Source organism: Megascapheus bottae, chromosome 15 (genome assembly GCF_031878675.1).
Source record: "Megascapheus bottae isolate mThoBot1 chromosome 15, mThoBot2.hap1, whole genome shotgun sequence".
Lineage (NCBI taxonomy): Eukaryota > Metazoa > Chordata > Mammalia > Rodentia > Geomyidae > Megascapheus > Megascapheus bottae.
This window is the reverse complement of record NC_143523.1, coordinates 20,240,659-20,255,077: the sequence shown is the minus strand read 5'-3', so window position 1 is coordinate 20,255,077 and position 14,419 is coordinate 20,240,659. Positions and strand designations below refer to the sequence as shown.

Genomic DNA, 14,419 nt, shown 5'->3' with positions numbered 1-14,419 from the left:
ATAATTAAGTTCCTGGACAAAAAATGATTTTTCCTTCTATTCTTGTCTATGTATCTAATAAATGATACTTATGACCTGTTCATTATAGAACTAACAAATGATTCAGTTTGATATTTTACTTTGGGTAAGAATTTTTTCATGTTACTGGAAATCATAGAAATCAAAGTTGGGGATAGTCACTTGAAAACCTAGGAGGAAGCTGGGTACCCATGGCTCATGTCTTATCATCCCAGCTATTCAGGAGGCTGAGATCTGAGGCTTGCAGTTCAAAGCCAGCCTGGGCATGAAAGTCCTTGAGATTCTTTTTTATTTTTTGTCAGTTCTGGGGCTTGAACTTAGGGCCTAGGTACTGTCCTTGGGCTTTCTCAAGGCTAGTGCTCTACTACTTGAGCCCCAGCACCACTTCTGGCTTTTTCTGTGTGTGTGGTACCTAGGAGTCCAACCCAGGGCTTCATGCACTTTTGGTAAGCACTCTACCACTCGGCCAAACTCCTCCCATGAGACTTGTATCTCCAGTGAATCCCCAGAAAACTGAGTGGCACTGTGGCTCAGAGTAGAAGAGCATTAGCTTTAAACTGAAGAGCTCGGACACAGTGCAAAGGCCCAGAGTTCAAGCCCCATGACCGACTAACAAACAACAAACTAGTGAATGCTTTCTCTAAGTTTAAACTTCTCCCTGAAACAGTTGCTTTAATGGTTTATCTTTGATGCTCATATTTATTTATGGATCTATTTTATTTTGCTAATATTCTTTTTTTATTGTAATTAATAGAAGGGTTACATTATATTCGCCAGATAGAAGGTGCATTACTTCACAAACATTGATACCCCTTCTCATGCTTTTGTCCCCATTTCCCTCTCCCACCCCCTATTTTATTTTTTAGAAGGGTCTAGACTCTTAATACATTGTCCAGGTTGGTCTCAAACTTTTGAGGTCAAATATTCCACTTGCCTTAAGCTCTCAAGTAGCTGGGACGATATGGTGTAAACCACCATGCTCTGTCCATTTCTAACTCTGGATTTCTGACATAAGATATTGTCCAGTGGAGGTTTAACTCAACAGGCTTTGATTATTTTGGGGCCACATCAAATAGTTTATGATGATAATGTGATTTATGATGTCTATTTTTGTACTTGTGGAGTCCTGTACTTGTCCTTCAGTTTGACTTCTGAATAGGTTCTGGGGGCTGACTAGCTAATCATAAAAAGCAGCACATGGTTACTTGAGTGAGACTCTCAATGAAAACCACAGACACTAAGCCTTGGGTGAACTTCCCTCGTTAGGAATACTTGGTTTGTCACATATTGTTGAGAGAATTTAGCACTGTCCCTAAAACTGAAAGAAGATAAGTAGAAACCTATGCCTGGTTCCTTGTTTTTTTTTGTTGTTGTTGTTTTGTTTTTTCTCTTACAGGATTTCCCCGTATATGCCTTTTGCTGATTTTAATCTGAATCCTTTACTAAAACAACCATAAGTACAGTAGTTTTTCTAAGTCCTATGAATCCCTTTAGCTAATCACTGAATCTGATCCCAACACACATTCGTTAACCATCAAAAAGCCAGAAGTAGAGCTGTGGCTCAAGTGGTACAGAGCTAGTCTTGACCACAAAAGCTTAGAACAGTGCCCAGACCCCAAATTAAGCTCCAGGGCACACAGGTATATACATTCGTGCATATGCAGGCAGTACACACACACACACACACACACACACACACACACACACACACACTCCATAGTAAAGACATCTCAAAATAGGCTAAAATAAATTTTTATTAAATGTTAGAAGAGATTGATACACAACTCACAAATTCTTTATAAAACTGCCAATCTATGTCCAATTTTTGAAATTCTATACACATTTGGAAATTTTGCTGTGAAATAGAATGTAAAAATGTCTTTTAGAAAGCATTAGGATGATGTTTTTGGACAAAATAATGCTTAAAATGGAAATCTGCATGAAAGTGAGCTTTTAGTGATAAAATAATGAGTAAGTGAACTTTAAACATTAGATAAAGCAGACTTACTGAGGAAATAAGTATTCTGTAAACTTCTGAAATTCACCTGAAATGTTGTATTACTTTCAGAAGCAGTGCTTATGAGGTATCAACAACCATAGTATAGGAATCTTGAATGATACCACTATGCCAGAAGCACTGGTACCAACAGCCAACTATATAGGCAAATAAAATTAAAGAAATTATCACAAAGAAGCACCTCTTCTGAGATATGTTAAGATGTCTTATTACACTGGAGGCTTATGGCACAGGCCAAAAATTCTACAGGAGACAGCCTTTTCATACAAACTAATAGTAATTCATCCATTTTAGAACTGAGTAACATCTCTTTAGTAGTGTTACTGGTATAAAAGAAAAGATACAAGTTTAAGCTATGATACAACATACAAAAAAGGTCAACAGGGTCTTTGAAAGTACACTCTGCAATTGTAACAAAGACTGACTTTGTTAAACTGACTCTCTGATTCAAATACATCTTCATTATTCCAAAAAGATGACAGCCCAACAGATGTCATCCAGGACAGCAGAAGCCTAGCCACCAACTTGGAAGATATATTGCTTAACAAAGAAGTAAACAGTCACCAGTTTATCTCAAAGATGGGAAGGAAACAGAAATCAACTTCAAAATATACACAATTACAAGGAATTTAAAATTCATTGTCAAGTTTTTTTTTTTTTTGCCCTGAGCTGAGTGCTTTTTATATATAGTCTCTGGAGAAACAAATGCATCCCATTGCCTATAAATGCCATTGTTTCTGGTGTCTTACACAGCAGAGTGGTGTGACTATGGTGGGAATCTTTGGTGAGATGCAGTTGTGCAAAAACCTCTTCCTCTTCTTAATATCCCGAGCATATTCAAGTTATTTTCAGAGGAGAAACAACAAGACCATAGTGAAGGACGAGCAGGCCATCCTGAAAAGAGAGGGGAGAAAGGGACTACTTTAATAGTTCTTTAAAAGCAACTAGCTTTTTTTCTTTTTTTTTAATTGCCAGTCCTGGGCTTGAGCTCAGGGCCTGAGCACTGACCTTGGACTTTCTCAAGGCTAGAGCTCTACCACTTGAGCCTCAGCACCACTTCTGGCTTTTTTCTATGTATGTGGTACCGAGGAATCAAACCTGGGTCTTCATGCATGCTAGACAAGCACTTTAACCACTAGGCCAAACTCCCGGCCCTCTGGCGTTTTTTTTTCTTTCTATGTATGTGGTACCGAGGAATTGAACCCAGGTCTTAGTTTATGCTAGGCAAGCACTCTAACACTAGGCCAAACTCCTGGCCCCAGCAACTAGCTTTTATAACTAATATAAATGATCTAACCCAACACTGAGAAATTCTTTGACATAAACAAAATATTACCAAGAAAAAGAAATTTCTTAAGAGAACTGGCACGTGAGTGATTCATGCCTGTAATCTTAGCTACACAGGAGAATGAGATTTGAAGATCATAGTTCAAACCCAACATGTGGGTCACAGGGCTTGAACTCGGCCTGGACACTGTCCCTGAGCTCTTTAGCTCAATGCTACCATCCCACCCTTGAGTCATGCCCCACTTCCCAGTTTTCTAGAGGTTAATTGGAGGTAAGAGCCTCAGGTTCTATTGTGCTAGGGCTGGCTTTGAACCTTGATCCTCAAATCTCAGCCACCTGAGTAATTACGATTACAGGCGTGAGCCACTGCGCCCAGCTCATGACTTTTATTCTAACCACCAGAAACGGGAAGTGAAGCTGTGGTTTTGAGTCCTAGAGTGCTAGCTTTGAGCAGAAAACCCAGGTCTTGAGCTCAAGTTCTATGACCAAGAAAAAAAAAAAAAGACTCAGGGGCCGGGAGTTTGGCCTAGTGGTTAAAGTGCCTGCCTAGCATGCACGAAGACCCGGGTTCGATTCCTTGGTACCACATACATAGAAAAAAGCCCGAAGTGGTGCTGTGGCTCAAATGGTAGAGCTCTAGCCTTGAGAAAGTCCAAGGACAGTGCTCAGGCCCTGAGCTCAAGCCCAGGACTGGAAAAAAAAAAAAAAAAAAAAAAAGACTCAGGAGCCAATTCAGTCATTATCATGTAATTGTACCAGGTGTGTTAATGACTAATCAGTTCTCCAAAAAGAACTGAAGCAATAAGCTGGAGATTGTGGTATAAACTTTCTCTCCCTCTCTCTCTCTTTTTTTTTTTTTTGCCAGTCCTGGGACTTGAACTCAGGGCCTGGGCACTGTCCTTGGACACTTTTTGCTCAAGGCTAGCACTCTGCCACTTGAGCCACAGCACCACTTCTGGCTTTTTCTGAGTATGTGGTACCAAAAAATTGAACCCCAGGGCTTTGTGCATGCTAGGTAAGCACTCTTACCACTAGGCTACACTCCTGGCTGGTGGTATAAACTTTTAAGTCCTAACACTTGGAGGTTAAACTAAGTCATGAGACTGAGGCCAGTCTAGACTATACAAGTATACAAAAAACAAAAAATAAAGAACACCTCTCTCCTCTCAAAAAAGAGAGAAAAACAGCCAGGCATGGTGGCTCATGCCTGCAATCCCAGCTACTCAGGAGGCTGAGTGCCAGTCCGGGCACTAAAAAGTACATGAGACTCTTATCTCCAATTAATCACCAGAAAACCGGAAGTGGCACTGTTGTGGCTCAAGGGGTAGAGTGTAGCCCTGAGCTTAAGAGTTCAGGGACAGTCCCCTGGCCCAGAGTTCAAGCCCCATGATCAACACACGCACAAAAAGAGAGAAATAGTTTTCTTTCTTCACAGACTACCTAAGCACCGTGTGTATATAATCATATATGTAATACGTTATACATTATACATGTATATTTATAATATACATAATATCAACTGTCATAAAACATGGAACACATAAATACAGCTTACTACTATAGTAAGTGATAAAACTTGAGACTCTCACCCAACTAAAAGAAATGTAAAACATTGCTTATTTTATTTTCTCTTTGAAGATTGTCCTTAGGAGAGGACAATGATTTTAGTGTTTGAATCTGCTGTTTTGTGTGTTTCTATCGCCCCTTTCTGAGTATATCCTGCACCCAGTGAGCAACCACTCTCCTCAGGTGCTATTTCTACCTTCAAATGTACCAGAAAAGTAGCTAAAAATAAAGACACATTGGGAGATGTGCAAGACCTGCTCTGAGCAGCAGAGGAGGGTGGTGGCACCTGAGTCCCACCCTGCCAGTCCTGCTCTTGCTATATATTTTCATTTCCTTCTGTCCTAAGCTCATCCGTGGCTCCACTTCCTAATGTTTCATCCACAACTCCATTCACTGCAGTCTGGCTTCTGCTCCTGGCAACTCTAGTCAAAGCTCACCAGAATCCCAAAAAAGTGCTCACAAATTGAAATACTCACAATGGAGAAGAAAGTAACTCAAATACTTATGCTAGGTATGTAAGTCAACAAGGAATGGTACATTAAAGAACAGGTGACTATCTGAAAGAATTGAAACTTAAATATTTCAAACATAGTATAACTAAAATAAAGATTAACCCCATACCATACTTGGTTCATGCACTATCCAATCTTTTCCAGACTAATTAGCATTATCAAAGTAAGTGAATTCATATAACACAAAAATTCCACTAACAGATTTAGATGCATATAAATTTTATATAAGGTTAAATTTTGCATACAGTTATGATTGAGAAATGAAAAGCATCATTTTGTGAAATATATTGATATGCACAGATTAAAAACTGAAATTGTAGCTACAGGTTGTTTCAAACACCAAAATAACCTCAATGCATATATAAATTCACATTCTATGAAATAAGTGCATATAAGCAAAATTTATATCTAGCTGTCTGTTTACATCACGTACACACACACACACACACACACACACACACACACACACACACACACACACATCATAGGCTGGGAATATGGTAGAGCACTTGCCTAACATGTGTAAATCACTGGGTCCAATTCCTTAGTACCACACAAACAGAAAGAGCTGAAAGTGGTGTGATGACAAGTGGTAGGGTGCTAGCCTTGAGCAAAAGCAGCTCACTGACAGTGCTTGGGCCCAAAGTTCAAGACTCAGGACTGGCAAAAACAACAATAACATATATTTCCTTTTTAGGTAGCTTTGTTCATGGTTTTTGGATAGTTTGTCCCCCTCCAAAGTTCATGTGCTGGAACTTGATCTCATGTATGGGGTACTGAGGTGGTAGAACCTCAAGGAGGTCAGTTAGGGTTAGTGGGAGGTCATTGTGTCACTGGGCTCTCCCATCTGAATGGGTTTGTGTGTCTCAAGGGACCAGGTCTACTGGGACTGATTCATTCAAGAATGAGTGTTTGTTAGCAGGGCCCTGGGATCAATTCTCAGCAATGCCAAAAAGATAGACAGAATGAGTTAGCTATCTCTGTATTTCTCTCTCCTCCTCTTTCTCTCTCCCTCCTTTCTCTCTCTCTCCCTCCCTCCCTCTCACCCCCCCTCTGGCTAGTACTCTATCAACTGAACTATGCCTCCAGACTCATTGCCTATTCTCTTACATACACATCCCTTTTCTGAAGGTTCTACTTCTCAGTCAGGGGCTCTAGCCAGAACATCGACACTATACTATTTTGAACTTCCAGCCATTAGAATCACGAGCCAAATAAACTCCTAAGTTCTGACCCTTCAGATACTTGGTTATAGTGACACAAAATAGAATAACACACTACTCCCCAACCAGAGTCTTCTCTAAGTCCCTTTCATTTTGGTTCAAAATTCTTCAATCAATAGTTTCCCACCACACCCAATTAAAACCAGCATTCATATCATGACCAACAAGGTCCTGCATGATTTTATTCCAACTGCCAAGATCTTAGTTCCTACATCTTTTTTCCTTCCCTTGCTACATCCTAGCTTTCCCTTTGAAGTGGCTAAATCATGAATTAATACAAGCCCTGGTAATGACCCTCTACCAAAAAAAGAAATGCCCTTATGGATATGCAGTGTGTGTTACATGATAGACTATGTGTACAAAGGCAGTCTTATCAATTTAATGATTATAATAAAGCCTAGGCATGCAGTGCACTAGACCACCTCTGTGTAAATTCACTTTGTGATGTTTGAATGATAGATTTCTCCAAACATATGACCATCATTAAGGGATGACTATATTAGCTTAATGGCCTTGAAATCTCTACTGCAGTGTTGAGAGTCTGAGGTATGGGACTGAACTGCATCAGGTAGAGAGAGGGACTCCCGGTTCACCTACTGAGTTGTCACTGTGGGAATCACATGTGTTTTCTATACCTCAGTCTCCTTAGAGTGGAAAAAAGAATACTTACCCCACAGATCAACCCATGCAGACCATTTAGAAAACTGTCTGACACAAAGGACACATTTAACAAATACTAGCCCAGAATTTTTTTTTTTTTTTTTTTTTTTTTTTGCCAGCCTGGGCCTTGGGCTCAGGGCCTGAGCATTGTCCTTAGACTTTCTCAAGGCCAGAGCTCTACCACTTGAGTCTCAGCACCACTTCCAGCGTTTTTTCACATATGTGGTACCGAGGAATCGAACCTGGAGCTTAGTGCATGCTAGGCAAGCATTCTACCACTAGGTCAAACTCCCAGCCCCCCCCCCCTTTTTTTGTGTGTCCTAGGGCTTGAACTCAGCCTGAGCTTTGTCCCTGAGTTCTTCAGCTCAAGGCTACTTCCCTATCCCTGGGCCTGAGAGTTGTCCCCCTGAGCTATCACCCTACCCTTCAGCCAAGCCCCATTTCACATTTTCTAGGGATTAATTTGTGCTCAGGTTGGCTTTGAACCTTGATCTCAGCCTCCTGAGCAGCTAGGATTACAAGGTGAACTACCATGCCCGGCTACAAATTTTTTTTTGTTTTTTTTTGGTCAGCCTGGGGCTTAAACTCTGGACCTGGGTGTTGTCCCTGAACGCTTCAGCTCAAGGCTACCGCTCTACCATTTGAGCCACAGTGCCAATTCTAGTATTCTGGTGGTTAATTAGAGATAAAAATCTGACTGACTCTTTTGTGCCCTGGCTGGATTTGATCTGAATTCCTCAGATCTCAAGACTCCTGAGTAGCTAGGATTACAGGCATGAGCCACTGGCACCTGGCCAGTCCAGAAAATTTAAAAAAAATTGTGGACTATCCATGAAAAATTTGCTATTAATATGGAACTTCTTTTTAATTAAATAATTTTGACTGTTCAGTATAGACCTGATAAATCTGAGGCCAACCTGCATTGCTGAGTCACCTATTGCACGTCGGATTTCCCGGAGAGTCTGGTGTGGCTCTAGCAAGTGGTCACCACAGATGATATCTACCTATGAGAAAGCAGAAGCATTATCAGACCACTTCCCTGTTTCAAAAAAACATCTAAAGGAATGAAGAAGGGAAAAAAAACCTGACATAGTTCCTTGCAGATCAGATTCGGTTATTTTATTTTTTTTGGCCAATCCTGGGGCATGAGCACTATGTATATGGTATGGAGGAATTGAACCCAAGTCTTTGTGCATGCTAGGCAAGTACTCTACCACTAGGCCAAACTCTCAGCTCCACTTCAAGCTTTGTGGTAGTTAACTGAAGAGTCTCAGACTTTTTTGCCTGGGCTGACTTCGAATGGCAATTCTCAAATCTCAGCCTTCTGAGTACCTAGGATTACGGGTGTGAACAACTGGTGTCTGGCCAGGTAACTTTTTATATATGATGGAAAGTCTTTGGAAGCCATGTTTGTAAATTAAGCTAACAGTCATTCTCATAAGCAAACTTCTACAGACCAGCAGTAGGGTCTGTAGCTTACTTCTTTTCTCTTTCTTTCTTTCTTTCTTTCTTTCTGCCAGTCCTGGGGCTTAAACTCAGGGCCTGGGCACTGTTCTTGGGCTTTCTCAAGGCTAGCGCTTGACCCTTGAGCCATAGCACTACTTCTGGCATTTTCTGTGTACGTGGTGCTGAGGAATCAAACCCAGGTCATTCATGCATGTTAGGTAAGCACTCTTCCACTAGGCCATGCTCCCAGCTTTTCTACATAATTTCTATATCCTTGTCTTAGATAGAAATGATATTCTGAATCTCAGAGCAGAATGAAAAATATGCACAGTCTTATAAAGGGAAGGAAAGTAGTGTGTGTGTGTGTGTGTGTGTGTGTGTGTGTGTGAGAGAGAGAGAGAGAGAGAGAGAGAGAGAGAGAGAGAGAGAGAGACACAAACAAGAACACACTGGGGCTTGTACTCAGGGCCTGAGAGCAAGCAAGTTGAGTGAGAGCTTCAGACCCTAGAACTGTCAAAGAAAAAATTAAAAAAAAAAAAAAAAAAGGAAAATAGTGAATTTAATAGAAGGCTTAAGATCATATTCCAAGAGATCTTATCTTTGAAGATGAAATTAATTGCAGTAAGAAATGAGACAGCAGATGCTGATGGCTCACACCTACTATAATCCTAGCTACTCAGGAAGCCAGCCTGGGCATGAAAGTCTGGGAGACCATTATCTTCAATCCCACCAGAAAACTGGAAATGGTACTGTGGCTTAAGAGATAGAGCAATAATGTGGAGCTGAAAAGCTCAGGGACAGTGCCCAGGACCAGAGTTCAAGCCCATAATGAACAAAAAAGAAAAGAAAGAAACGAGACAGCCAGGCATGTTGGCTCACGCCTGGAATCCTAGCTACTTAGAAGGTTGAGATCTGAAAATCAAGGTTCAGAGCTAGCCTGGTCACTAAAGAACATGTGATTCTTATCTCCAATTAATCACTAGAAAACTGGAAGTGACATCGTGCCTCAAAGAGTAGGGGAGTAGCCTTGAGCTGAAGAGCTCAGGGACAAAGGCCAGACCCAGACTTCAAGTCCCACAACCGACAAAAAAAAAAAAAAAAAAAGGCTGGGAGGTATAGTTAAAGTTATGGTCAATTTGAGTTAGCTCAAGTTATAGTTCAGGTAGTACTTTGTCAGTTTACCTCAATTTAGCCAGTATACAGTATATGCAATTTTAAAACATCATGTTGTACATGATGCATATATATATAATTTTAGCAACCCAAAAAATAAAAATAAAAAAAGGCAAGTACTAGTGGCTCACATCTGTAATCTTAGCTACTCAGGAGGTTGAGATCTGAGAATCTCAACTGGAAACCAGTCTAGGCAGGATTGTCTATGTAACCACCAAAAAGCTGGAAGTAGAGCTATGGCTCAAGTGGTAGAGCATCAGCCTTGAGTGAAAAAGCTAAGAGACAGTGTTCAGGCCCTGAGTTCAAATTCTAGCACAAGGCCCAACCACTCACCCAACCAACCAAATAAATAAATGGTAGAATACCTAAAACCAAATTTGAGCTTTGCGGCTGGGAGTGTGGCCTAGGGAATAGAGTGCTTATCTAGTACACACGAGACCCTGGGTTCAATTCCTCAGTACCACATACACAGAAAAAGCCAGAAGTGGTACTGTGGCTCAAATGGTAGAGTATTAGCTTTGGGAAAGCTTAAGAACAGACTGGGGAAAAAAGTTTTGGCATTCATTCACTCATTATCACTATCTCCCTGTACTGAGGTTTGCAGACAGAGCCTCATATATGCTTGGGAAATTATGGCTTGAGTCATAATTTTTTTTTTTTTTTCTGGTCTTGGTTCTTGAACTCTGGGCCTGGGCGCTGTTTCTGAGCTCTTCAGCTCAAGGTTAGTGTTCTATACCACACTGAGCCATAGGGCCTCTTCCAGTTTTTCTTGTGGTTAATTGGAGATAAGAGTCTCAAGGAGGGCTGGAAGTTTGGCCTAGTGGTAGAGTGTTTGTTTAGCATGCACAAAGATCTGGGTTCAATTCCTCAGTACCACATACATAGAAAAAGCTAGAAGTGGTGCTATGGCTCAAGTGGTAGAGCTCTAGCCTTGAGAAAGCCCAAGAACAGTGCTCAGGGCCCGAGTCTAAGCCAGGACTGAAAAAAAAAAAAGTCTCAAGGACTTTTGTGCCGGGGCTGGCTTTGAACCACAATTCTCAGAGCTCAGCCTCCTGAGTAGGTAGGATTGTAGGCATGAGCCACCAGCACCCAGCTTCAGCCCCAGCTTTTAAATCAAAGCTTATAAATCACCAAGTGTGACATTTATAAGGGAATTGTACTTTGATCAAAAGCTAGCTACAGCAGAAGTAACCTATATCCTAGAGAAAGCCCTCCTGGGTACTACTTTTATTTGGGGGGAGAGTACTAGGGTTTGAACTCAGGTCCTTGTGCCTCTTGTTAAGTAGATGTTCCACCACTAAACCAAGCCCTAAGCCCGTTTGTTTTAGGGACAGGGTCTCAAGTCAATGCCCAGGTGGGCCTAGCTTGAGATCCTGTGGATTCAGTATAGCTAGAACAACAGGTGTAGGTCACTAAACTCAGATTTTTTTTTTTTTTTTTTTTTTTTTTGCCAGTCCTGAGGCTTGAGCTCAGGGCCTGAGCATGTCCTTGGGCATTCCTCCAGGCTAACACACTACCACTTAAGCCACAGCACCACTTCTGGTCTTTTCTGTGTATGTGGTACAGAGGAATTGAACCTATATCTTTGTGCATGCTAGGCAAGCACTGTGCCACTAGGCCATACTCCTGGTCCACTCAGACTTTTTTGGTTGAAATTAGATCTCACTAGTGTTTTCCTAAAGTGGCCATAAACCACAACCTTCCTGATATCTCATTGTTTGGAGAGGAGAAAGGTGGAGGGGCTCTGGGGTCTCACAATGTTACCTAGTTTTGTCTTACATACATGTACTATACCTGACAAGCTGGATCAAGACCCATTTTTCTTCTGAGGAATTTTTCTACATGTCCAATAGTTGCTTCTCCTGAAACTCGAACAAACTTCTTTTCTAATGGCTATAAAAATAAGTAGATAAAACTATTTCATATGTACTATATTTATACATACTTATATGTATACAATATATATGAACACTTAAAAGCAAATTTTACAGCAAAAATAATTCAATAGGATCTTGAAAAATTACTATTAAATTTTAATGGAAACACCAAAGAAGAAAATAGAAATTCTACACAGCTTCCCTCTTTGAAAAATATGCCAATAATTGTTTTATTTATTTAACTTATTTTTGGTGTCAGTACTAGGTCTTGAACTCAGAACCTACTTGCAGTTCTTCAATTTTAACTCAAGGATCCTGCTCTACTAAAGTCACAGCTCCACTTCCAGCTTATTGGTATTTAATTAGAGGTAAGAGTTGTAATTAAAGATAAGAGTCTCATGACTTTCCTGTCTAGGCTGGCTTTGAACTTCAATCTTCAGATCTCAGCTTCCTAATTAGCTAGGATTACAGATGTGAACCACTGGGGTATAAGGCTCCAACAACTGTTTTAATATTAGAAAAAATTAATGTAGAAAAGGGACATCTAGCCTTAAAATAAACATGTCTACAGAGACATATCAATTACAATATATTTGGACATTAAGGCTATCAATACTATAAGTCCAGAAAATTCAATCTAGAAAATTTAAAGAATTTATGTATATTTAAGAAAGTACAATACTGAGCTGGGGTTGTAGCTCAAGGGATAGAGCACTAACTAGCCTAGCCTGTGTGAGACACTGAGTTTGATCCCTAGTACTGAAGGGGAAAACAAGAAGTAGAGCCACATTATTGTGCTTATCAAAGTAGTTCTTGGTCAGGTGATGGTGGCTCATGCCTGTAATCCTAGCTACTCAGAAGGCCGAGATCATCATGGTTTAAAGCCAGCTGGGGCAGAAAAATACCTGAGACTCTTATCTCCAATTAAGCATCAGAAAACTAGAAGAGAGACTGTGGCTCAAAGTGGTAGAGCACTACTTTTGAGTGAAAAAAGTTCAGAGACAGTGCTCAAGTCCTGAGTTGAAGCTCCAGGACCTACCAGAAATTAAAAAAAAAAAAAGCTCTTATTTTTAGGAGGAAACTGAGTTATGTATTCATATAGTCTGGGGTTTGCTTCAAAGTTATGAGAAAAAAATGGTGAAGGTACACATGAACGAGACTGGTTATGAATTTGTCATTACTGAATTGGTGTGCACATCAGGGTTATACTCTTTTACTGCTTTTTTGTTTTTGTTTTTGTTTTGTATTTTTTGGTCCTGGGGCTTGAACTCTAGGCCTGTGATGCTGTCCCTAAGCTCCTTTTGCTCCAAGGCTAGTACTCTACCACTTGAGCCAGCCATACCATTTTCAGATTTTTCTGTGATTAATTGGAGATAAATAATCTCATAGGACTGGAAGTTTGGCCTAGTGGTAGAGTGCTTGTCTAGCATGCATGAAGATCCGGGTTCAATTCCTTAGTACCACATACATAGAAAAAAGCCAGAAGTAGTTTTGTGGCTCAAGTGTTACAGCTCTAGACTTGAGAAAGCCCAAGGACAGTGCTCAGGCCCGGAGTTCAAGGCCCAGGACTGGCAAAAAAAAAAAAAAAAAAAAGAATCTCATTGACTTTCCTGCCTGGGCTGGCTTCAAACCACAATCCTCAGATCTTTGGCCTTCCAAAGCAGCTAGGATTACAGGTATGAGCCACCAGCACCCAGTGTAATATTCTATTTATTTTTTTAGCTAGTCTTGGGGCTTGAACTAAGGGCCTGAGCACTGTCCTTGAGCTCTCTCAAAGCTAATGCTTTACCACTTTGAGCCACAGTTCCATTTCTAGCTTTTGAGTGATTAAGTGGAGATAGAGTCTCACAGAGTTGTCTGCTAGGCTGGTTTTGAACTGTGATCCTCAGATTTCAGCTTCCTGAGTAGCTAGGATTACAGGTGCCACCAGTGTCCAGCCCATTCTTTTTTTTTTTTTTTTTTTGTGGATCATGGGGCTTGAACTGTGGGCCTAGGTACTGTCTCTAAGCTCTTCAGCTCAAGGCCATGGCCCCACTTCCTGGTTTCTAGTGATTAACTGGAGATAAGAGTCTCACATTCTTTAGTGACCGGGCTGGCTTTGAACTGTGATCCTCAGATCTCAGCTTCCTGAGTAGGTAGGATTACAGGCATGAGCTACCAAGCCTGGCTCAGCCAATTCTTTTTTAGAGAGAGGCAGTCAATGCTGGAGATTGAACTCAGGTGCTCATGCTTGTGAGCGCTGTACCACTTGAACATACCAGCAGCCCATTTTACCTTAGTTATTTTCCAGATATGGTCTTGCTTATGGCTAGAACAGCATGGGCTGTGCCTTCTACTTTTGCATCCCTGTCACTGGGGATGATAGGAAAGCGCATTACTAGCTGGGTGATAATAGGCACACACCACTATACCCAGCCATTGAGTGAACTTTTATGCCCAGGCTGGGCCTCATCCTCTGCCTATCAAGGAACTAGCCTTACCAGTATGAGTCACAGAGCCCAGGCTTGTCTCTTATTCTCACACACCCATTATAACAAATCAGTGCTGAATGTACATGTTCCAAGAACTTATCAATTTTTTTTATTATAATAGAAGATATTCTCCATTGGGTTGCTAATCTGACTCAACTGTATATATAAA

General features: G+C 40.9%; 1 protein-coding gene across 4 annotated transcripts in view; it reads right to left on the bottom strand.

Annotated features, from left to right (window-relative positions):
* Positions 1–1,762: 1,762 nt before the first annotated feature.
* The window catches only part of Pcgf6 (polycomb group ring finger 6), a 29,006-nt gene continuing 16,349 nt past the window's right edge, over positions 1,763–14,419 (bottom strand). For 3 of the 4 annotated variants that reach the window (XM_090345964.1, XM_090345963.1, XM_090345966.1), the window contains exons 9-11: positions 11,697–11,795; positions 8,201–8,287; positions 1,763–2,929 (exon numbers count right to left, since the gene is read on the bottom strand). In XM_090345964.1, the coding sequence (XP_090202090.1) occupies positions 2,873–2,929; positions 8,201–8,287; positions 11,697–11,795 (243 nt within the window). In that variant the 3' untranslated portion in view covers positions 1,763–2,872. The remainder of the gene's footprint in view (positions 2,930–8,200; positions 8,288–11,696; positions 11,796–14,419) is intronic. The other variant, XR_016537801.1, reaches the window with a different exon arrangement.